This window comes from Ambystoma mexicanum, chromosome 2q (genome assembly GCF_040938575.1).
Source record: "Ambystoma mexicanum isolate Mex_15411 chromosome 2q, UKY_AmexF1_1, whole genome shotgun sequence".
Taxonomy (NCBI): domain Eukaryota; kingdom Metazoa; phylum Chordata; class Amphibia; order Caudata; family Ambystomatidae; genus Ambystoma; species Ambystoma mexicanum.
The window spans coordinates 1,267,394,993-1,267,420,644 of NC_090924.1; the positions used below are offsets into that span (position 1 = coordinate 1,267,394,993).

Here is a 25,652-nt window from a genome sequence, read left to right on the forward strand (position 1 = left end):
GTGGTCTATGAAGGAGTTTGGAGTTCAGGAGAGAAAACGCTAAATGGTATAAACAAGAAGAAATGTACTGATAACAGCGAGTCTCTGCAGTTTAGAGACAGCATGTTCAGAAGATTGTGAGCGGCGGTGAAAGAAGTAAAGAAAAGGCTGCTCCGTGTTAATACGAAGCTACCCGTACTATCAGAAGCAGGTTACAGGGTGTTTGGCAGCCGCCTCACAGTCTTTGTTTCCGCAGCGGCTGCAGCTGAGGACCCGAGCGAGACGAGTAAGTGGAGCGGTTGAGGGGGCGGAGACACACAGACATTAGCGGGGCCCTGATGAGCTGTTCGTTCTCCACGACCGCAGAGTATCCATAGATGTGAGGACCTCTGTCGGTGAAGCGGAGAACAGCAACCCAGCCGCGATGACCTCTGGTGGCAACCGAAGGAAACATAAGTGCAATATAACAAATGCAGCTGAGGAAGGAACAAGCGAGCATTTAAAGGTGGCACATGTATCTTTTGAAAGAGGAATCGAGAGACTGAGTAAAGACAAACAAATGGATACACTTTAAAAGAAGTGGCCTCTGAGGGTGGAAAGAGCAGAAGACAAGAAAACAATCTAATTTATATATAAATACCATAAGTGGCCTGAGAGAGTTCGGGATAAAGTGAAATGGGCAATGGCCAAATGACCAATGTAAGATCTGGGAGAGGAGACTTGCTCCGGTCCAGCTTATGAAGGGGATCAACATCCAATGGGCCAGAGAAGAGAAGCTAGATATCTGCAAGTTATCAATTGACAGTTAAATTCCCCTGTTCCGTTTCAATAAAAAGTTTGTGTTAAGTGTGTCGGCTTTCATTCCCGCTCAGAAACTTTGACACACACACTCTAAAGCATATTCGCAGGTGGGACAAGCTGCCCTAAAACATCTCTTTGCCGCTGTATCTTCTAACTTCCCACCTCCTTCTCCAGATACTGCTCACTAATCTATGCAGAGCATGTGATCTAAGCAGATCAACACGCTCCAGAAGGGATTTATTACTCATTCTAATTGTAATTCTGGTGCTTGTATCTGCTTAGATTCACATGCGCCCACCCTTCCTCCCCTTCTGGAGCAGAAGGCGCAAAGATGTTTTCTGGGTAATCACTGATTCTGCTTTATCACATCTGTACGCACGCTACACTTCATGCAAACTTATGTCAGAAACAAACCATCTGATGGACCTCGTTGCGTAAAGGACCATGGGTACAGTACACGTCACACTAGGTATACTATTACTAATCACGCCCAGTCGACGTCCGTTTACCAGTTTCGAAAAGCAATCTTGTAATACTCTGCGACTTCCACTAGATGTCGGACTATGCAGAGCATGTGAATCTAAGCAGATACAAGCACCAGAAATACAGTTAAGGTGAGTTATGTATCTCATACAGTACTTATACAATTAACTATATGTACATAAATATACATAACACAAGTAATGACGAATAACATATAAAACATATAGATTGTTACCATGGGGAAGGCTGCTGCAGTCAGCCACTCTTACAATACTCTTGATGGTATTTGGGGCCTGACCCCACTGCTCTTGTCTTCTGGGGTGACCCCGTCCACCGCCTAGGACCACACCCAACTCACAGCATGTGCCCTAAACTGTAAATGTTCCTGGGTTGCTCCACTCACCGTTGCGACCTGCAGCCACTTCTGCATCTTCTGGGCACCCATATCGCCCCCACCCGGTTAACATCTTGAGTCCATGGGGACGCTGCCATTCTCACTACCGCACCCACTCGGGGCCCACCCACTCTCGTTGCGTCTTGGATACATAGGGGTCAGGCCGCATAGTCTTCACCCGGGATGCTTCATCGCAGCAGGCTGGTGCTTTTCTTCACCCAGGATGCTGCGACGAGGCAGCCCAGGGCTTCCTACAAAGTCCCTCTCTTCACCCGGGTTAGCCTGCAAGGCATCCTGGGTCTTGCCAGGCATACCTGCCAGAAGGACTTTCACAAAGGGCCGTCTCAGCGGCCATGTAGCGGGTGGCCTTAGTGGCACGGTTGGGCTGCATGGTTCGGTCTGCCCCACCATCCCCCCCACAGTGCGGCCTGAACCTTGGTAGATCTTCATCTTTAGCCTGGTCAGCACCACGCACACGCTGCCCTGGCCCTTTGCTTTTACTGGACACACCCCATCTGGCCCTGGATGGTCCACACCCATCATAGCCCATGTGCGGCAGATCTGCTCCTGGCATACAGCCCGGGCTGCGGTTCTTGCGCCAGATTACCCTCCACACGCATCCCAGCGCAACGTTGTCTGTGTGCCCTGAGGGCTGCTTGATGCCGCAGCCACCCCAGGGGGTTATTCCCCTCCCCAATGGTTTCTTTTTTTCTCCTCCCCTCCTTTTCTTCAACTCTTTCAACTGTTTTCTTTTCAAATTCCCTTCTAGACTCTCTTGTCCATTCCCAGCATATTGTCAGACTTTTCAAAAAAGTTGCCATGGCATCGCATGGCAAACGTGTGTAACAATTGAATCACCTGACTGATTCAAAGGCATGCACTTTATAACCTATATGGTGATTACATGTTATCACTAATCCTTCGTAACAATTTTACATAGGCTAATTTCATTCCAATTGATTCGCGACATCAGTTTTTATTGTATATCCCAGAAATTAAGATTCCTTTGTTGCCACAAACATTGTATCCCGCAACGTTTCAAGCTGATGCAGCTCTTCATGTGATGGCTAGTAGAATGAAAGATGTAATAAAACCTATATTAACCTCTTCACTGGCTGCAACTTAAACAAAATTATGTACTTGTCTACTTTCTAGTGTTGACATTAGTACATGATAAAAAGAACACATTTAAAATCTATTAGCGTTTGTACCTTACAACACTTGGTGAATCAAAAACGTCACTGATTTCCTTGGATGTCAACCTCCTCCTCCTCCTCCTCCTCCTCCTCCTGTGGCGTCTGGATAAACCAAGTTACATTATATGAACCGGAACAGATGTATGTTTTTCTTCTATGCTTAATGCTAAACACTGACAGAATACTAGCAAAACTAGATCATTGAATCATCTACATTTACTTATGTCTTTTGACATGGCAAATATGGCATGAAATGCCATAACAAAGCCGAATATGGCATGCTGGTCAGCCACTCTGTTGTACCGTAATTTTGGAAAAATGGCTTTCTTTTAAGAGATTGTTGGAGGGCAAGTAGATTGATGGGTTAAATGCGAAAGATTAGTTTGGGTGAGTTTTAAACACCTAGGCAAATTCACCTGACTGGGAGGAGGAATTGAAAGGGCATGGTGGCTAACACAAGGGTTGGAAGCATGGTGTGAGAGGATGTTCCCCTGTTTGGACTTCTAGAAGAACACGTATGTTCAAGTCCGCATTAATACAGCTACAATATTCAAAATTATTCAAATTGAAATTTATCAAGTGCTATCAACATTATACATTTTTTGTTGAATTATTACTTGAAACCTAGATCTTATGGAGCCAAAAGCAAGTTTGTGTTTGTTCCTGGGTATGGGTACATGGGGAAGGATTCCACCACCTTCTGGTATTTCTGATTTGATATGATATGACTGGTTATTTATAACACGCTTAATACCCAAAGGGTTCTAAGCACAGACCTGGGGATCAAACCTGTGTTGCTCCGTGTCGTCTTGCTTCCAAGGTAAGCACTTTGCCCCTGAGCTGCCCTCCTGTTCCCAGTTTTTACAGTCCAGCATAGTGGGGTATAGCCATTGCTCCTGCTTTCCCTCACAAATTAGTGACCTCTTTCGATATTCACAGTAGTTTGAACTCTTGCCCATACATTTGTACAATCAGGCTAAGGGGTCTACAACCTGTGGCTCTCCTGATGTTTTTGCCTATGACTCCAATGATCCCACACCATTGACTATGCTGGCTAGGACTGATTGGAGTTGTAGTCCAAAACATCCGGACAGCCAGTGTTTGCAGACCCCCTGAATTAGGCCGTCGGAACAAATAATTGACCATAGATCTGAGCTGCCACCATTAAAATCCATATGGCAATCTTATTCAGGGAAGTGGCCACAAGGAATCGTACTGCTCATCAAAACCCAGAAGTAAAGAAAATAGATGTGTGTAGTAGTTTGTCATCGTATATGAACAATCGGAGATAGTGTAAGATACTGTAAGACTCGGGATATATTTTGTTTGTGTATCGGTAGTGAAAATGCCTACCTGCCACTTGTTACTCACCTTAATACACGTGCTCCTATGCCCTGTCCTGTTTTCTCCTCAATTGTTAAAGAATAATTCTACAGAACGGGAATGGAGCCTTTTTTTTGTCAATAAAAGAAATCATCAATTTACAGCAAATCTGGGCACAGCCTTGCCAACCTAGGCACCACTCATGGTTTGCTAGCCAGTCCTTTTAACTAGGCTCAACAGGAATCTGAGCTTTTACCCTACTTTACCCATTTTGTAATATGTTTTTTCCTCTTCGGTTACCTGGGCTTTGTACATAAATCCTTTTTTCTCAGTGTGCAGAAGTTGCAAGAATCCTATCGCAGCTGCAAACCCTACATTCATGTGCTTTGATGTTTGGCACCTCAGCACAGTAAGGACTGGTGTTTGTGCTTGTAGTGGGGCGCACATTCAGACTGCTCACTTTCTCCTCTGCTGCAGTGCTGGAAGGATCATTTCTCCCACGCTCTACCAAGAATAAGCAACACTTTTCTTTTAAAGCTCCTGGTCTCGGAAGAGATTGTAGCAGTTATTGTGTTCCAGATCATGCGAAAAGGGGCAACCCCGAGGCTCCATGTTCCGGGGCTAAATCCGGGGTCACCTCCGAGGATCCTCTTCCATGGGCCAATACCAGGACTGCTTCAGAGGATCCCCTGGATGCTACCTTCCCTGCGCGCATGCGTTCAGATCACTCATGAGGCTATCTATACCGGATCTAAATCTTCCAAGTTCGTCACTCAGCCACGTCATCGCAAGCCAGATGGGGCTTTCACCTGGAGTCTTGTTAAGGCTCCCTGTACTCAACTCCTGCTAAGTCCGGGGTGAATGGTCTTTTCACAAAACAGGATATTACGCTCTGATTACCGATCTCCTGTTATCTGGTAATGTAAAAATCCAGGAGAATGTCTCCCTTCTCCTGGTTTTTTTTTTCTTATCCAAGAGCGGTTTCTGTAATTCTTGTAGTTCGTTCACTAGGCCCCAAAGACTTCCTTGGTACAGGATATTATTCCCTGTGAACAGTTCCCTTGAGATTTGGTAAGTGGTTTTATGACTACCACTGCAAAGAGGAGATACTCCTCTGATGCATTCTATATATACTTGTTGCAGTTTTGGTAAGAGGCTTTAGAATTGCTGCTGAGGTGTGGAAACATTTCTCCATGGTACTGTCTCCAACTTGGGTCAGTGGTCCTATGCCTGCCACTGTACTGAAGAAACATGCCTGTATTGCACTTTTCAGCTTCTGGTGGGTCAGTGGGCTTGTGACGGCCACTGTTGCGAGGCAGTTCTCCTCGGATGCTTGATTTGATATTGCTAGGGTCTTGACCCTTTTCTGGTGGCCAGTGAGCTTATTGTTGCCACAGCAACGAGGACGTTCTCCTCGGATGCTTACTCCACTTTACCCAATACTACATTTTACTACTGGGCCAGGGGAGAGCTGCTAAAGGCTGCCTCTCTTCCACCCTGTGTCCCCTACAGGACTCTCGTACCTCCTGTTACCGTACGCCACCAGGGCCTCTTGGGACTGGGGTCTGTCTCTCCGGTTCTTCAGGCTTCTCTTCTCTGCTTCCACAGCAGCTCAGTGGCTCCACGCTCTGCTGTACTGCTCAGTCCTCTTCCCCCGTTTGAGCCCGGGTCCGCTCCTGCTGTCCCTGTGGAGAACTACCTCAGCGAGTCTCTGGTGTCCTCTGCTCTCCTATACCTCCAGTCTGCCGACAGGATTTAAAACTCTGGATGGTCTCCACACCTGTTGTTGCTCCCAGCCGGGCTTCACAACTTCTTTAGTCCATCGTCTCTGCTTATACATTGTTGCCAGGCCCTCCCTGATGGATTGCTAAAGTCCTTTGTTTATTATGACACCTTGATCTTTGTCTCTTTGGGGCCACCTTGTACCAGTGCTGGGACATTCAGCAATCTTCATGTCTTCTGTGGTCTTCTTCATCTTAGTACCTTCTGCTTTGGCTGTATCCCATGTTCTACAGTAATACATTGGTCTACTTTCAAGGAACTGGTTTGGACTGGAGGGGTGCCTAGGGAGTTTTGTGGTGTAACGTTCAACGGGTTGTACCCCAGGTGGTCGTCCTTATCCCTAGAGGGGGAGTCCCTCACCATGAACTCCTCCCGCATTAAAACCACCCCTAGGGGGACTATTGGATATTGGCTGCACCGCCTTAGCCTCATGGGAAAGGACACCCCCCAAGGGGAGTAGCAACAACACCTATGAAATCGTTACAGTACCTACATTCTAAAGTTTGCTCCTGATCTAGGATTTCTTTGTCATAGTTTTGTTTTTCGAAATTATGGATGTGCTCACCTGGGTGCCGTACAAATGATAACTGTTGCTCTGCTGTATTCCCTTGTTTAGGGTTTGCCGTGTACAATGGCGGAGGGATGAATGGATCCAGGAAGATGAGGGATTTCCTGGAGGAACCTGCTCCAGGAGTGGGGACCTATGAAGATTTTAATACAATAGATTGGGTGCGAGAGAAGTCGAGGGATCGTGACCGGCACAGAGAGGTGAGTTGCAGATTTTTTGAGCACTTTTCTAAACCCTGTCAATAAAAAAATAAAAAATCACATTGACTTCTTCACACATACCAGAATGCATTTTAGAGTGACCAGCTAATAAGAGGCTTAATTGACCAAACAAAGCAAATGCATTTGTGTACAATGCCTTAGTAAGATGCTTGTTCGTGATGCATAGAAATGAAATGGAAAATAACATTATCTGCCAGGGCAAGTATTTCCAAACCGCTAAAAACCTTTTGCCATGGTATTTTTAATAGCTGGTGCAATAAGTGTTATTAATCTCTGGTCTTCTGGTCGATGTGGGACAAACATTTTAGTTGCATCTTTATCTTGCCCACCCAGGCATCAGTCCGTGCCAAGAGGCCATGCAAATTCCAACACTCTGATGTACAAATGCTGCCAGACATAATGTTACATGTTATTTGAATTGACTGCTTTGTCTTGAATTTAGAAGTATTCCTCAATCTTTCATAAAGCATTGGCTGCAGCCCTACAGTTAAGGGGCTTATCAGCCACTTTAACTCCCTAAAAATAGAAAAATCGTCCAAAGAAATTACAAGGGGGAGTAAAAATACTCTGCACAAAAAATTGGAAGCGGATATATATGACCTTGTGCTCCATGGATATGTGTGGAGCAGCAGTGCAACTTGGTACTACAGGAAGGAATTGCTATATTTACGTATATCTTTTAATGTGCATGAATAACTAACTAGGTGCAAAGAAATCATTTTTACAAAAACATTTCTGTTTCCCAGTTAAAACACTTTTTACCCACTTATAAAAAAACATAATTTTACTACCAGCTTTAAAAAATAGGGAGTAAACTACTTCCACTTCAATATCTTATCTGAAGCACTGATTGGCTGGCTTTAACATTTAACCTTCATAAAACTTCAATGCATGCCTTACTTAACTTAGGGCCAGAACATCGTTCATGGCAGTATTCGTCCTGTGCCGTTAATTTAAGTGCAGTGACTGACTGTCATCTTGATGCAGCCCTCTTTGCATTGGTGTTTTCGTGTTGTGTTCTGACTGCATTGGAGTTGAAAAAACGATATAAACATGTTGAACTATGCAAAGTGATTGAAAAGTGATTTCATTTCTTTTCTAAAGTATACTCTTCTTAAAATATTTTTTTATATTGAGGCTCAGCCTCATATGATCTGTTTTAATACATTCTTATATTACCAATTTGACAACTCTGTACAGTCCCAGTCTTTATAACCCCAGTGTAATCTCTGTATGCTCTTCTGATAACCACACTATTCACCCACTTTGACAGCTCGTCACTCCATTTGCTGAAAGTGGGCGTCATGCCAGTTTCACAATTGGAGTCAATTCCCAGTTTCACAAACCAAGAGATGTAAGCGTGTCAAAGAAGGAACCAGACACAAAGGTGGCATGCTGGTGCTTATAGACTTTTATTTGTGCTTAGGGATATTGAGGACTTTCCTATCTTCTAAGAGGGGTTTTCCCTGCCTCAAAACTAATACTAAAGTGTCTGTCTGAATGTCCATCAAATTAAACTCCACCGTCCTGTGTCACAGCCTAAATCTGTTCCTCCCACTACAACTAAAGGATGAACTAACAAAGTTCCTTCTTCAGGAGAATGGCTCCCTTCTCCTGCTGCTCGGAGAGCATCCATAAGAATGTACTCTTGCAACAAAAATGCCAGGGTGAATGACTCCATTGCCATAGCTTGCAGGTTTCACACAGACTTTATATAATTCCACATCCAGGAGAATGGCTCCCTTCTCCTGGTGTAGATCTATAGAGTTTCCAATAAAACCAGGGGGAATGACTCCCTTCCCCTGGTGTCTCCAGCACAACTCCCAGTTCAGGACGAGGAGAATGACTCCCTTCTCCTGGTATTGCTTGGCACAGTTGTTTCTCACAATCATCAGCTTGATGTGCACTTTGCCACTCTGGTTTGTTGTTAGCAAAGTCACATGCCGCCACTGCAACATGTAAGTTCTCCTTGTTTACTTGGTTCTCTTTTGTTGGGGTCCCAGACCCTTCTATTGTGGCCAGTGGGCTTATTGTCACCACTGCGATCAGGAAGCTCTCCTCGGATGGTCTCCTTGGATGCTTGGTTACCAATAGTTATGGTCTCCAACCTGTCTTTGGTGGTCAGTGGGCTTATTGTCACGGCTGCGACGAGGAAGATTTCCTCTAATACTCTCAGCATTTGCTTTCGGGCCCCAGACCCTTCTCTGATTATACCCAGTAGTGGGCTCCCCACTACTGAGAGGAGAGAGAGCTTCTTGAACTAGCCTCCCTTCTATCATCGGGTACCCTCCCAGTCTCCCGTACCTCCCGTTACCTTGTGTGGGAGCGAGATACGTCTCAGGGACTTCCTGGAACCGCAATCTTCTCTTTGGCTCTGTTGCTCTGTCGGCTGTATGGTATTTCTCCTGCCTATTCTGCGGCTCACCTCTGCTGCTCAGTCTTTAGCCCAGGCTTGCTCCTGCAGAACCAGTGGAGGACTCCCACTGCACTTCACTTATGCCCTCTTCCCTCTGGTTTTTCAGCAGAGCCTGGCTCTCTTGCACTGGTTTTCCTCCGCACCTGCTGCCAGACTCAGCAGGGTTTGAAATAGCTGCATTTGACATTGCTGAGCTTGACACATTTAATAGTTCTTGGTTACGTTTTGTACCTTGTATCTAGTTCCTCCCATGCGGATTGTAAAATTCCTTTGTCTCTGCTGATGACTTAATCTCATGCCTCTGCAGGGCCACCTCATACCAGTGCTACCACAGTCGGTGACCTGCATGTCTTGTGTGCTCTTACTCGTCCTAGTACTTTTGGCTTTAGCGTTATCTCTTGTGTTACAACCGTTCATAGGTTTACTTTCAATAAAATGGGTCTGAACAGTGGGGAGGGCTAGGGAATGCTGGTAATGGACAACATTCAATGGGTGGTACCCCAGGTGATCATACTTGTCCCCAGACGGGGCGTCCCTCCACATGAGGTCCTCCCGCATTAAACTACCCCTAGGGCGACTATTCGGGTGCAGCCACACCTCCATAGCCTTATGGAAAAGGACTCCCCCTTGTGAATAGTCACAGAATATATACAGTTAAATAACCCCAGAATAAGCCAGTATTTTCACCCTATTTTACAGACTGCCATTACAGGGTTCGGAATCGAGGGGAGCTGGGAGCTATTAGATCCTGCTTCTAGCATAGAAGAGCCTGGTTAGCTTGAAACCAATAGCTACCAGGAGCTACCTTTGACTCCTAGGGACAACTGGTGCCTTCGAAACATGTAAATGTGACATTAACTTTTTGAGAATCTTAGTAAAGAAGATTTAGAACACATCTAATACACATTTAAACTCAATGGTTCATACACAAATGGTTCCCCTGCGGTAGCTCCTGCCTACTGGGTAATGCCCAACACTGAGGATCTGGTTTTAGCTCCTGCTCATCAAATCTCACTTTAGACCCTGCCATACTGACACGCAATTCCTGTATATTCCAGTTTGCAAAACTCTAGTATATGTCAAGTCTGCAATATGCTAGTATTGTCTGATTGCCAAATGCATTATAATCCTAGTTTGACGATTCCAGTTTGCACCATCGTCGTATGACCCTAGTTTTGCCATCTCAGTATATTCATTTGTCCAATTTGAGTATATTCCCAGTTTGACAATGCAGGTCTGCTCCCAGTTTGCACATATCCCATGTATTTCCAGTTTGTGCAATCTCAGTAAACATCTACTTTGAGGAAACACAACATATTGTACGTTTTCAAAATCTCAGTATGCACCCACTTTACACAGTCCAATATTACAATCTGTTTAATTCTATCCTGCATCATTTTGCAATATTTCTTGTTTGACAATGCCAGTACATGTAATTCCAATTTATTTTAATTTTGTACAATTCCAGGATGTCCCCAATTTGCACAGTGCAAATATACTGCACGTTTCACATCTGTTTTGCTGATTGCAGATTATTCTCTGTGCACTCCCTTTTGCACAGTTCAAGTATATATCCCGGGTGGACACTCCGAGTACAGTACACAGCCAGTTTGACAATTCCAACATACATAGTTATTAAAGTGTTCCACAGACCTGTTATTGTCCCAGTTTGCTCTAATCCAGTATTTTCCAAATGTGTTCAGAATTTTAGTATACTCGATTCTAGATTACAATTACATAACTGTTCTGTTCAAAGCTTGAATAATCCAGTACATTCACAGATATAAAATCCCAGCTGTTCACCTCTGCTGACTGACTAAATGCTTGCAAAAGTTTACATCGGCAGCTGTGGTACGAAGCCTGCTGCTCACAGGCTGCTTTGGAGCACCATAAAATGCTTTTGGTCTATGTACCAACTGGCCTTGCTTCCTTAATAATGTTAAAATACAAATTCAAACATCGTAGTACCATAAATAATGTCCAACAGAACAGTGTAGCCCAGCAAAATCCATTTACTACAGTGTAGTGTTTCAGTCCTACAAAATGTGGAGCTGTAACACACATACTTGCTATGAGACCATGGTTAGACATACATGTACTGCTTAATGACCATAGTTTTCAGCAAAATAAGAATTTTGCACATAGCATATGGACTTTACTAAAACAAACAGTGTCAGGGATGGGAAACAAAAAGCGGTCTCATCATAGTGCTCAACACCTCACAGGATAAGTGTTCAAATAAAATGCAATTCTTAGCCTAAACTTAAAAGTCCTTGACCTGCCAGGGTCATCCTAATCTGCACGAAGTGGCCAAAGGAGAAGGGTCAATCCTACCCTAGGCGGCACCACAAATGTTCCAAATAATGGCAATCTAATGCAACAAAAAACAGGTTCTCCTTGGAAGCCCCTCCAGGTATTGCTTACTGCAGACACTTCCTCAGTCTTCATGCTTTCCGGATGCCTCCTAAGACGTCTCCCAGGTTTCTCTCAGCTTCACGTATTTTGAAAATCCAATTTTTCAGCCAATTCCAGCTATAACACCTCCCCAGAGCAAATCCTATGTGCCTTACTTTTAGTTTTTTAGGGTTCTGGGTTCTGCACTTGGAGTGCCTATATTGTGGCTGAAACAATATGTGAACCAAATACGTAGAAAAATAAGTTGGTACTCCTGGTGCCATCCCCAGAAAAAATGATAGTCAATGGTGTATTATTCCATGTATTTTTTCATACATTCATCATCCTTCTGACATTGGTTAATCTCCCAACATGTGTTTCCCCATAGCTTTGGATATGGTTCTTCAGGAGAGATTTCCTTATTATTTTTTTCTCCTTTTTTACACAATCTTGTTTGGTGTTATTGGTTGTTTGTTTTTATCCTTCACTTATACGAGAAAATTCAGATTTACATTCTGATATCTTATAACACGTGTTTCCCCATAGCTTTGGCTATATGACTCTCCTAAAATAAAAGGCTGCCCCTTTATTCAGCTTTCCCTATTGTGGGCCGGTTCTCAAAAGCGAATTTACGGCTGCCAAACCATTTACAACCTCTTCCAGGTAGTGGTTATCCCATGTATCCAGGGATCCAGCAGAAGATTGCAGGGTTATTTCTGGTCTTCCTCCTCCTTGGGTCAACACTGTCTAATGTATAGTTCTATAGAGGTCTTAGTGTTTGTCCCGAACCTTGGGATTGGCTGGGCTCTTGTGGGTTTGTTGCCGGACTTTAAATTTGTTCAGGGATTGGTTTCCCCAACAGATTTTCAAATCTGTTTGAAGCACTCTGCCTTTCTCTGTTAAGTCTGCATCTGTATATGTGGCTCATAACCTTGCCACTGAACTGGAATACTTTCAGTGAGTGTTCCAGTGTTTGTATTGTCTGCAGCTGTAGGAAAGGAACATTCTGCCTCTCGTGGCTTATCCATCTAACCACAGTGTTTGCAGTTGCTGCCGGATAAACCCATTCCATAGTGGCTTGCCTTTTAGGATTAGGAGTTCACTCAACTCGCAAGAAGGACTACTTGTGAGATGCAGGAGGAGTACTAATGATGAGGAGGAAGACTACTATGAACAAATGGGACTACTAGGGACAAGGAGGAGGACTGGGGCAAAGTGGAAGAGTAGGACACGAAGGATGAGAGATGAGGTGGAGGACTGGGACGATTGAGGTGGTGGAGGACTGCGTTGAGGGAGGAGTAGATGGTGATGGGAGAGTTGAATGAGTTAAGAGGAGATGGTGGTGGAGGATTAGGATGAAAGAGAGGAAGATGGTGGTGGACAGGGTTTGGTGGTGCATTCCTCGGAGGACTAGAAAAACAGGACTAGGTACGTGAGATGCTGTGACTCACTCTTAAAATGACATAAATTACAGAGATGCACAGTTTCTTTTGTGTATTTGTGCATGCATCGAGGAATGCTTGTAGGATAATCTAAATATTTGAAGCTGAGGGATTTGTGCAAACCATACATAGACTTGTTTTCCAGCAAGTTTCAACACCCAAAATGAATTTCTCTGCAGTTATGTCATGACACTCCTCCAATGTCTTTGTAGTTTAACTAATGCGAATTTGACTTTTTCCAAATCTGCACAGCCCATCTGTTTATGGAAAGAGGGTATTTGCTGTTGAAACTTCCACTACAAATTCTTTTGAATAGCTGGTTGAATTTTCAAAAAGTGACATACTCCTATGTTCCATCCTTTTTCCTGAATATTTAAGAAAAGCAGCTACGCAAGAGGATGGGAACGGAGCACATGGCCAACTATAAATTACAACTGGTGTTGGGACACATGGCTTCTCGACCTCAGTTGCTCTCTGGCTTAATCATCCCACTAGTCATTTTATCAGTTTTTGTTGGGACTCTACACTCTTCATTTGTAATTTTCAACCCTTTTTTCACCTGGACGATTTTCTTTTTCTGATCTTTCGGTTTGGCACCTATTTTGCAGGTCAAACGGGTTTGGTTTCAGTCTGGGCAAAGAAGCTTTTACCACTTTTCTTTTCTGCCTCCTATACACAGTCTGTCTGGAACAACTGAGCCCTAACTGCTGTTGGTGGTTCTTGAATTTCTGTGACACACTGTCTGTTAGGGCACCCCAGGTGGGTCGGCTGTGTTATTGCCCCATCTGCAATGAGTCTGTTGGGTAACATATATGGTTTTATACAGCACACAACTGCTTCATAGTGGTTGTGCAAACCAAAAGTGTGCTCAGAGAAAGGATCTAACTGAAATGCACTTTAAAAAGAGGTTTTCACTTTTTCTTAAGTAGGCAAATTAAATTATTTGGAGGAGCTGTGGAGTGGAATTCCACTGGCAATGTGCAAGGTAACATGATCTACTTCTGTTTCTAGTTTATTTTGTAAATTTTGGGGTTGGTAAAGGAAGGGGTTTCTGGAGGTCAATATATCATTTGCGTTTGTCAGCGTCTGCACGCCAAGGGCTTCACGTGACAAGTTTGGTGCATTGTGTTAAATTATGTTATTGTAGGGGGCACTATCACCTCCATGTAAGGTTCATGGCGATGGCCATGCCCTAGTGGAAAATCAAGATTATGGTGATTAAAGGCTTTAGGCCCTTATCAAATATATTGTTTATATTTCTCTCTAAATGCAACGTGGCCTGTTGTTCATCGAACAATTGGTAGTGTATATCATAATATTTCAGCAATCTTATCAGCACGCACATCCTTATCTTGCTCTGCAGAATTTTGGGAGTGCTTACAATTACGTATTTTTAGAATGGAAAGTCTGTGATCGTTGATAATGTCTGGATTTTACAACTAAACATGTTGCCTGCTTTGTTTAATACCTTCTGTACCATGCACATTACCTTAAACTCTGCGTGCTGTCACCAGGAACTAAGGTAGAGGGGCTAGAGCAGGTGTAGAATTCCTCAATCTAAGCAGCATACATGGGCAGTGTTTTGAATCCTCTGTAAACTTTGCAACAAGAAGTTGCGTCTCTAATAACCTTAGTCCTGTCCACCTTTCTCCACACTTCTGGGATTCCGTGGACCAGCATTTAAATAAAAAAAAAATCCGAGTGCTGCTATGCCTTCACAGACATGTCAGCATGTGGAATGGCCTCCTGTGGGCTCCCGACCCAGTCTTCCAGTTCCTCTTCTCACCTGTCCCTTTAAAGGTGGGTAAGTATAGGGACTGTCATATTTTTTTATCTGAGCACCCACTACAAAAATATTTGTTTTGAATGGAGTCACCAAGTAGATGCTGGGTGCCCCACATGGTCCATAATGCAGGCCCCTCAGGTTGTATACAGAAGATTCCTTAGACACCATTGTCCTTTTAGTAGGGGTTATTTCTTGTACTTGTCTTTGTAAAAGCTGTAACCAGCAATAGCGTTCTGGTTATTTGTAGCTTATCTCTAAGCCACATTAAAAGCTATCTGGGCGGGGAATAGGGGTTGCAATTATGGACCCTGCCAGGCGACTATTTGGGGGTTGCTTTTCCCAGTATTGGAGCTGCCAGTTTTATTGAAGAATTAGACCTTCCACCGACAATGTGGTACACGTCAGGCCTCCTCTGTGTTAACCCTCCGCATAGGATTGTCCAATGCTTATAAACATGTTGGAGCTGACAATCCTCATTTTAGCCCCAAGTTTGTGCGAGACATCTCCTCTCCCTCTTTGAAGACTGGGTCTTCTGATCTGGAATTGCACTTATCTGCCTGGAACAGTATGGTGGGTTGGGTAGTGCAAATTCAAAGTGGGCGCTTTGTGCAAGCATAGCTATAAGCCTCCTGAAATTCGCTCTGATCTGGTACAGAAAATCTTTGTAGCAGCGACATTTCCTTTAGTGGATTTATTTGCCTCATAATAGAAAAGGAAGGGTTCTCTGTGTCTTGGGTGGGATTGGAGAAGCAGTCCCTTGGTAATATCTTCATCTCCTGGGACAATTTGTTCCTTTACACCCTGATATTGATTGTTTTGCAGGGTTTCACGCACAATCCGAATTGCAGTTGGATTTCAGAGACCCTTTATTGGACCATCCATCCGCCAGAGGTTCTTGAATCTTCGTTCTGACCTGGACTCATCCAATTTTCACTTCTAGCAGAGGGGTTGGGCCTTCGCCCCTATATTACCCTCGGTTGATATCTTGTCTGCCTGGGTCCTGAGAAATAAATGTATGGCCAGCTCACCCTCACTCAGAAAAACCTATTGGTTCTGCAGGTCATGCAGAGAGATTCCACCATTCTCAATAAATGACCAAATTGGCTTGGTTTGGATAGTGCACTTTGAAAAAAGACCCAATTGCCTTTTCCGACTGCTCAGACTGTGTTTTATTATGTTTTGGATTGGCCCATATTAAGCATCCAGGTAATTGAGTTTATTTACACGTGTGACTCTTTAGGCCTTTCGTGACAACATAAGAGTACAAAAAAATAAGAATACTTAATAATAAAAACATTGCATGTTAAAAACAGTGATCCAGTGAAATAGTTGGTAGTATTCAATTATGGAACAGATTAGAACATATTATCAATCCAATAAGATAAAAAACACAATAAATATCATCAACTTAAAAGAGCCATAACTAAGGCACAAATTACACCAACTAACTGACCTCTCTTAAAATCGAGGGATCGCCGACTTCTGCATACACAAAAGAAGCTATTTAATAAATGTGGACAGCAAGGTGAAAGAAGAGAATAACTATGTTCATCATCCTCCCTCGCAGCCCCCATTGAAGCATGATACTAGGGTGCCCTAAGCGCAGAGACTCCTGATCTTTTTATTTTATTCTGTGGTTCCAGGTCTCGTATATAAAACATGTGATCGATTTTGTGATGACTCTAAGAAAATCCCCCAAGAGGGTAACAAGGGAAGAATACATTGCAACCTTAGTAGATTATATGCTGGACGTGCAAGAAGAAAATGTGGCAAGTCTTCCTCCTCTGCATCAGACAATTTACATTTTGGGCTCAATAGACAATTCCATTTACTGATGGGTAGAGGCTATGGGCAAGATGTCAGCTCTGGAAAGGACAAAGCGTTGTCTGATCTGGGGAATTGGTGAGCATTGCCAGATATGGTTGATCTTTTCCACCTGACACAAATAAATCCGCCCAGCCCATGTTTGTCCAACCTTGCCAGCTCCTCCACCTCCTGCCCTCTGTTATTGCCTCTTGTGCTTGTGATAATGAGGATCCCCAGTGCAACTTAGATTCAACTCTGAAAGGTCAACTAGCAGTTTTTCCTACAGAGTGAAATATAGGATTGGGAGTCATGTTCACACCACACCCACCAACTCAAATGACTGTGACACCACCCTCCTGACAGCATACCTGACTGGCAGTCTGTTATCCTTCTCTCTTGTTTCTTAAAACCAACATCTACATCATAGGCTGCTGAAGGGAAAACATTTTGGTACAGACAAAAGTTGCCACCAAAAATAACATCTGCATATATCAACCTGGCTGATGGAATTGTCAAGACCCTACAGCTCAGCGCCATACGCAATGGTTCCTCCTGAACTTCCCCCGATATACCATCTCTACTCCAGAAGTGAAAATATCCCTATGTTTGGGTCAAACTTGATAATAGCTTGTTTTTCTGTAGGTGCTTTTCTGGTAGCCGACACTGGCTTTCCAGGAAAGATTTGGGGTGAAGACTTTGCTCAAATAAGCAAAATAATCAACCACCTCTATGGCTTCCCCATCCAACTTGAAGCTGGCTGTTGATTTACTCCTAAGCAGGTTATTGCGGACCATTACTGTGGACTTTGATTTATTTAGAATTAGATGATTTAAGGAGCAATAAGATGTTACAGAATGTAGTTAAGCTCGAAGGTCATTTGGTGTCCTGGCAATGAGGATTGAATCAGCATAAAGTTGCATAGGCACAGGCTTCCTTGCAATATCTACTGTGGCATCTTTGACAAATGTGGGCATGTCATTAATATGAAGGCAGAAGAGAACCGGAGCAAGCAGGTGGCCCTGTCTGACACCTTTCACTGTCTGAATTTTCTGTGAGTTGACCATGGTGGCCAAATCTGGTCTGTACTGGGATTTAATAGTATTGTGCCTTAATGATGTCAAGCAGGAGTCTTTCTATTGCCATGGATGCCAACTTTGCCCAAAGCCTCTGACCTCTAGTTCGAAGACAGATTAATAATCTAGGAAAACTGCATAAAGGGACATTTTCTTAACTATCGCATATTTGATTGACAAGTGCCATTTGACGAAAACCTGATCCACATTGGAAAGCGCTGCTCTAAATCCGGCTGTGTCCCATATTGCGTTATCGTCAATCCACCTATTTAGTCCTTGAAAGATATTGCAGTCTATATCAATGAGACTGATTGGTGGATAGGATGTAACCTCACATGAAGTGGAATGATGTTTGGACCAGGATGCTGTATATACCCCACGGCTAACAAATAAGGGAAAGACCACTTTAAAAATCTGGACCCACCAGTCACATTGGCTCTTAAAGTCTTCTGGAATCATGTTGGGGCTTGGCACTTAACTTCGTGTCAGATGGTCAATAGACTTATGGATCATAGTTTCCGTAAAGTAATGTTTCCAAAGTTCGGTTTTCCTGACTGAGGGGCTTCCCATCACAGTCGGTAAGGTAGAGGATCCCTGTATCATAGCTTCGGTCGTATCTGGTTGAACTTGACATAGATATTTAGCTTGGGAGTGTACAATCTCCTCCCCTGTTGCCCCAAGCATCTGAGAGAAATGGGTATGAGATGTTTGATTCAACACGCAAAATATATTGCTCCTACGTCCTGTCCCCTTTCCTTCATACTGTATGGGCGTCCCTCGCTATGGACGGGAGACGGAAACCTTTTCACCAGAAAAATCATCTTCCCTTTTAATGGGCGCGGCCATGGGAGTATACGCTCCCCTGACTCCACCCACCGGTGCCACTGCTCAGTCCTCTTTTCCGCATCTACTGGGACGGGCCGCTTTCACCAGCACTCCTGGTTTAGATCTCTGGCCTTGTAATTCCACACGCTCTTTCCCGGAGAAGTGTTCTCTTTTTATTTTTCTCTTCCAATTGTTAGGAACTGCTCTGTCCTCTGGTGCCACGCTCCTCCCTGGTGCATGTCGACGGCGGGCTTCAGCCGGTGTCCAGCCTGCGAGGGTCCCTTTCCAATGTCCGACCCTTATGCTCTCTGCCTCCGGTGCCTTGGCCCAGACCACGACTAGGATGGCTGTACCGTGTGCTGAAGAACAGACTAGCCAGTTGGTGGGAGCTGTTCGAAAGATCGCCTCCAGAAGAGCTTAAAGCACACGTGAAACGGAAGACCAGGCCCATGGTAGGTGCCCTGTTCTCCTCTGCACCCCGCAATGGCGACACCTTCCATAGAAAAGCGCCCAAGCGGGAAGGTCCTTTCAGGTTCTTAAACCAGCAGGAATACTGAGGCTGCCCCAAGGGCCAAGTGGTCGCATGATCCTACCGGTGCTACCGCTGAGGGGCCTCAAGGCTCTATTAGTGGGTCCCATGTCTGAGGGTGCACCTGTACACAGCACAACCGGCACCATGGTGAGGGCACTCCGTCTACCCGGTATCGACCTGAGGTGCAGGGAAGGTTGCAACCTGCTGCTCAGTGTACTGGTGGAAGCCAGACCAGCTCAACAAGCACCCCGACTTGGGCACGTGGCACGGAACAAGACAATATGGCCGGCGTGCCAGGCCAATGCTGATACCATGTTGGCGGCTGTCAACCAGAAACTGTGGCGGGAGATTGCAGACTACCTCCGGAGCTTCCCGCCCACGGCCAGGCACGCTTCAAGGCTGGGCTGGCTGAGGCCGACATCGTGGCCCAGGATATAATGGAGTCCACTGTGGCCCACATTGACTCATCTGGTCGAGCCAATTGTATTGCCACAGACACAAGAAGGATGGCCTGGCACAAGGTGACAAAATTCAACCCTCACGTACAGGAGCTCATACACGACCTGCCTTTAGAGGGGGGTGACTTTTTCAACTCGACAATGGATCAGGAACTTGATACGAAAAAGAATATCTCCCAGACAGCAAAATCTTTATCTAAGTCCACACCCAAGACCTACAGCCAAACGCACCAGCGCTCGGATAAAGTTCAGGCCTTTGGAGACTTTAGGGGCTTCCAGGAGAGACGGTCCAGACAACCAGACAGATCCCCTAGCCAGTACAGAGACAAACAGCACAAGGAGGTTAACAAGGTTTTTTTTTCCAGTCCCCCTCCTCAGCACCAGCCTTCGAGGTAAAAAAGTTGTGGCAGGTTCATCCGGATCCACAAATTCCCGGTGGGGGAGAAGGCTTGCCCTTTAAGTACACTGCTGGTGGACAAGGTTCATGGATCCATGGATCCTCTCAGTGGTATCCACAGGCTTCCGGCTCCCAATTCTTCCTTATCCTTCCTCCACTCTGCTCCCACAGATTGGTAGAGCAATTCTGCTGGCGGAAATCAGCTCTCCTGCAGCGAACCAGGCACTGAAGGAAGTCCCAGCCTCACAGCAGGGCAAGGGCTTATATTCACGAATTTCGGCCATACACAAAAAAAAAAACCAGGCTGACCTGAGAGTTGTGTTGGACCTTTCCTTCTTGAACCTTTCCCCGCCAAAAGTTCAACATCGTTACCCCAGCCTTCATTAGAGAGACTTTGTGAGAGACTGGATGGGCTCCCTGGATCTGAAGGATGCCAACCTACACGTCCCGATCTGGAAACCCCATCGGTCCTTCAAGAGGTTCAGGATCATGGGTTTTCACTTTCAATACAGGGTTCTACCCTTTGGACTCAATTCGGCCCCCAGGGTGTTTACAAGGCTAATGAACGCAGTGGCAGCCCTACTCGGGGCACATGGCCATCACATTTATCCATACCTAGACCACAGGCAGTTGTATACGAGTTGTTCAAACTACAGTTGTTCGAATTACAATTGACCTTTGCACAATTTACCAAATTTTGAAGGTCAATGGTTACATAGAAGCAGGGGGGGGCACCCCCGCAACCCCCCACCCGAACCCATTTTATCTATCTAATCTATCTTATCTATCTTATCTATCTTATCTATCTTATCTATCTTATCTATCTTATCTATCTTATCTATCTATCTATCTAAAGCGATATAGAGAGATATCTATCTCTCTATATATCTATTAGATATAGATATATATATATCTCTATATCTATCGGTCAAGTCGGACCCTTGAAATATGGTCACTTCGGGCATTACAACAATTGTGTTCGTAAAATGTGGTAATACCCAACTGGCTAGTCAGGGCGAGATCTCCGGAGGCGGTGCAGCACACGGCCTCCGCCCTCATGGACACACTATACGATCTGGGATTTTCTATCAATCTCAATAAGTCAGTTATTGCCCACGCAGAGTCTGACCTATCTAGGTCTTATATGGGATATAAGGACCGAGAGGATCTTCCCCCTAAGCTGATAAAATCACAGCTATCAAGAGTGCCACTGGGCATTTCCTGAGCAGAGCAATGATCTCAGTGTGGTGGTATCAACACCTGTTGGGTGTCATGGTGGCATGTCACCTCGCAGTGCCACATACGAGGCTCAAAATGAGGAGGCTACCGCTGCACTTCTCATCCTCCTGGAATCAGGAGAAGGGATCTGAGGCAGAGCAAGTCCGCATACCACTACATCTCCACTAGGATCTTGTCTGGTGGGGTACAAACAGGCAGGCCCTTCCGGCAGCCGCAACCTCAGGTCACCATTACCACTGACCCGTCTCTAGAGGAATGGGTTGCCATGGAGACATCTTGAACATAACAGCCCTACTTGGGAGATAACTGGGAGCGCCAACCTTAGTAAGGTGTAGTCACCTTAATTTTCTTGTTGGGCTACCCTGGAAGGCCACAATGTCCATGGAGTATGGTTGCATCCGAAGCAGCTGGAGCACACCAACTGGCTCGAGATGATGGCTATCTGGCTTGACCTCAAAGCCTTCCATCCCCATTATCACAAGCATATATTTTCTTATTCAGACAGACAGCTCCACCTGCATGTATTACTTCAACAAGCAGGGCGGCACCAGGTCTCCTCCCCTCTGCAGACTGTCGATCGACATTTGGGAGTGGGCTCTGGCAAACATGCACTTGTCGGGAATCCACCTCCCAGGGGAGTCCAACCTAGAGGCGGACAGGCTCTGCGGGCTGGGCTCGGACAACTATGAATGGCAGTTGAACAAGGAGGTCCTTCAGGGGATCCTCACCTGGTGGGGTCACCCGTGGGTGGACCTCTTTGCCACCAGTACCTACAGGAGTGCCCACAGCAGTTCGCCTCTTGGCTGGGCCGAGGCATAGGTTCGTAGGCGACGCGATGCAGATCCTGTGGAACATGAACGCATATGCTTACCCCCCCCCCCAGTCCCCTGGTACACAGGGTCAGGGAGTCGCGAAGCCTTCGGCGTATCCTGATTGCGCCATGGTGGACAGCCAGACCCGGCTTCTCTGAACTTCTCAGCCTGTCAGATCAGCCTCCGGTGGGCCCAGCCCACTTACTCTCCCATCAAGGGGACACTGTGGTTCACCCCACTCCGCGGAAGTTAGCCCTCACAGCTTGGTTCTTGAACAAGTTACCCTGAAGCATTTCCGCCTGTCCCAGGCTAACCTGGCTATCGTGCAAGGGGCCAGGAACAAGGCTACTAGGAGCCAGTACAAAAGCAAGTGGACAAGGTTCTGTCACTGTGTGGAATTAAAGAAAATGGGTCAATTGACCTGCTCATTGGATGATGTTCTATCCTTCTCAGCGCACCTCACCCGCTCAGGGGTCCAGGGAGACACATGTCGCATGTATCTGGCGGCCATTGTGGCCTACAAGAACTCGGGCGAGGAGGTCTTTTCATCCTCGATCAGGTGGTTAAGAGGCGCTTGGCTGGTCTGACCAGATTGTAGCCACCTATCAACAAACCACACCCAATCTGGGACCTTAATGTGCTGCTGGGCGCCCTGGCTAGTTACCATTAAGACGGCCCTGCCAGTGGGCCTTACCTCGGCACGCCGAATCAGTGAAATCTATGCACTGGTTGCCATATACTATGTTTCACAGACATGATGGTGCTTGGAACGCACCCCGCATTTCTTCCTAAGGTCGTCTATTCTTTTCACCTGAATGAGGAAATGGTATTACTGACATTCTTTGAAGGCCCGAAGTATGAGGCCCAGAAGGTATTGCACTGCCTGCATAAAGATTTTATCTGGACAGAACCAAGAGCTTCTGTAAGTCGGATGTCCTCCATCACCTTTGGGGGATAAAAACCAGGCTGTCGGGCCTCCAAGTGTCATGATCTCTGCTTCCAAAAGATCAGGACTTGCCCGACTCCCTTGGAAGCAGACCCATAACCCCGGTTCCGAGTGCCAGCCAGTCTCAATTGGGACCTTTTGGACCATGTCCTGGCGCCAGTGGCACCAGGCTCATAAAGATGCCCAGTCCCAGCGCTGGAAGCGCCGGGCTCATAATGCTTGGGTGGACTTACCTGCAGCAGACCATGCTGCTTACTTACCTGCCAGTTGAACCCATGATCCTCTTCTGTTTGGGACCACTTTTCCTGTTGGGTTGGGCAGGAGCCACTCCCTAGGTTCAGAACACTGGAACTCTTCTGGAAAGCAGGAACTCTTTTCTTACCTAGGCGTGGCTGTGGAAGGAGACACCTAAGCACTACAGGAGGCTATTTAAACCACACCCGATGGATGAATCTTGCTTTGCGTTATTCTGCATTCTCTGCAGCAGAACACTCATCGTGTCTTCTGCTTCTGATCCTGGGCCTAAGGGAACAAAGGCTTACCATCCTGGAATCCAGTCTTCAGCAGCACCTGTAAAGACAAAGAAAGAACAGGTTAGCACTACAGTCTTCAGTGGCAGCGCATCTCTTACCTGGTCCATCGGCTGTCACCAACGCCTCGCGCTGCATTCCGGCATCTGAAAGACAAAAGCTTACCAGCTCTTCGCATGCTCCGGAGGTCTTCGCACTGCATTCCGGCATCTGAAAGACAAAAGCTTACCAACTCTTCGCACGCTCCGGAGGCCTTCGGCGCTGCATCCCGCATCTGAAAGACAAAAGAAGGTGCGTTTAAAGAGATTGGGCAACTTTATTACTCACGTGCCATTACTCCTTCCCACGCCGAATCCAGTGGGTATTCCAGCACCCTCCAGCTTCTCTAAAGCTCCGAACTTGTACCTGCAAGATAAAAGGGACAGTTAGTGCGCCTCGTGAAGCAGGCTACAAGCGCTTACTTACGTGCTTCCAGGCGCTTCTATTCCTCACGCGGGTTCGATCCTCAACTCTCATCAGCCCGCCATCCGCCGTCGCCGGAACCCTGCAAAACAAGAGATATCATTACAAAAGACTTTTAAGACATTTGAAGTGCCCAGAACTTACCGTTCGTGCAGTTAACGACGGACAGCAGTCCTCTGAGGTCAAGAGGCCTGCACCCTTATCCAGTGAAGAAACTGGTTACGGCCCCCTGCCCCGAGGCAGATGGAGAGCTCGGCGTTCACTTACCTAAGGTGAGGGCGTTAACCTTTGGGGTTCTACAGGAGAAGAGAAAGGAAAGAGGAGAGAGGCACCCAATAACCCCCGTTCATTAATCCCATATTTTCTATCTGCAGACATCTTACTCTTCGAGTCAGACATACAGTGCACAGAGGTCCAGCCCAAAGAGCCAACCGTGTGTTACACATCACCTTTGAAGATACGGCATTCACCCAGTCAAGACCGGCGCCTCTGCGGGAATCAGGTGAGCGTTACACCAAGGCTACCATAGCAAGGTGGATGGTTATGGCCATCAAGGAGGCGTATGGGGGCAACACAAGCCCCTGCCAGCAAACATGCATGCCCACGCCATCAGAGCCATGGCCACAGCAGTAGCTTTCCAAAAACACGTCCTGTGGCAGACTATCACCAAAGCAGCAACTTGGGCTTCTCCCTTGGCCTTGTGTTTAGATGCCAGGTTGGATGCTGCATTTGGCGAGGCAGTGTTGAAGAACTTTTCTTAAGAAGGGGCAACTCTCCACCCTAGAGCTACATTTAGTTGTAATCACCCATACAGTATGAAGGCAAGGGGACGGGTCGTAGGAGTAATTACAATGGAGGCAGAGCACATACCAGAAGGGATGAAAGGGAAGGATTCCTGGCCATTGTTAGAGATGGATAGGATGCCATGCAAGAATCCCTTTGGTCTGGGTTGGACACTGCAGATAGTCTGAGCAGGTGCATGGTGTCACGCCCCGACGTATTTTGAACACACCTCACAAAACACACTCTCCCCTAAAGACTTGCCAGCAAGGAATGGGACAAGGTCAACGACGCAGAGTTTTGCCATCTCAACACTGGTTTCCATTCAATCGATGGCAGTTGCCATGGAGACGTGCCACGGGCATTCTACAACGTCTCCGTTGCCGGCAACTGAGAGCTCCTCCTCAACACGCTCGATCACGTGACGGTTGACGGAGTCATGTGATCACCAGTCAGCGTTCAAAAGGGACGCGCTGACTGCCTTCAACGCTTCACAGCTGATCCTGTTGGGCGTGCTACGGATTACGGACTAAGTGTGCTACTATTGACCTCGGATTGAACTTTGGACTCTGATTTGGCTTTTTTCCTCTCGGTACCGTGGTTTGGAACTTTGCCTCTACTGGATTCGACCATATTTCTGTCCCTGGATTGCTATTGGATTATCCTTTGTCATGAACTATGTTCTTGGACTACTCTGATTGATCTACGTTTTCTGGCTTCTACGTCAGGTGGTGATTTCATCAATCTTGTCATCCTTGCTGGCTGCTTCTGACACATTTCGTTACATCTTTATTAAGTCCTGACCAACTCTTAAGGGTAAGCCCTATTCCAGACTTATTATACAGTCACATGCAAATCTGGGGTTCCGTGTTTTGACCTAATCACGTGTTTTCCTTACAGCGGTCATCGGGGGCACCTTCCGGCATCTACAGGCATTCCTTGTTGCGACTGACGAAGATCACCACCTGTGGCCTCAAAGACCGCTCGGAGCAGTATTTTTCAGTTTG

At 46.0% G+C, this 25,652-nt stretch overlaps 1 protein-coding gene across 4 annotated transcripts in view; it reads left to right on the plus strand.

Moving 5' to 3' along the window:
- CLCN5 (chloride voltage-gated channel 5) overlaps positions 1-25,652 on the plus strand; it is a 1,154,200-nt gene that overhangs the window by 604,809 nt on the left and 523,739 nt on the right. For all 4 annotated transcript variants that reach the window (XM_069648662.1, XM_069648664.1, XM_069648663.1 and 1 more), the window contains one exon: positions 6,575-6,726. In XM_069648662.1, the coding sequence (XP_069504763.1) occupies positions 6,575-6,726 (152 nt within the window). The remainder of the gene's footprint in view (positions 1-6,574; positions 6,727-25,652) is intronic.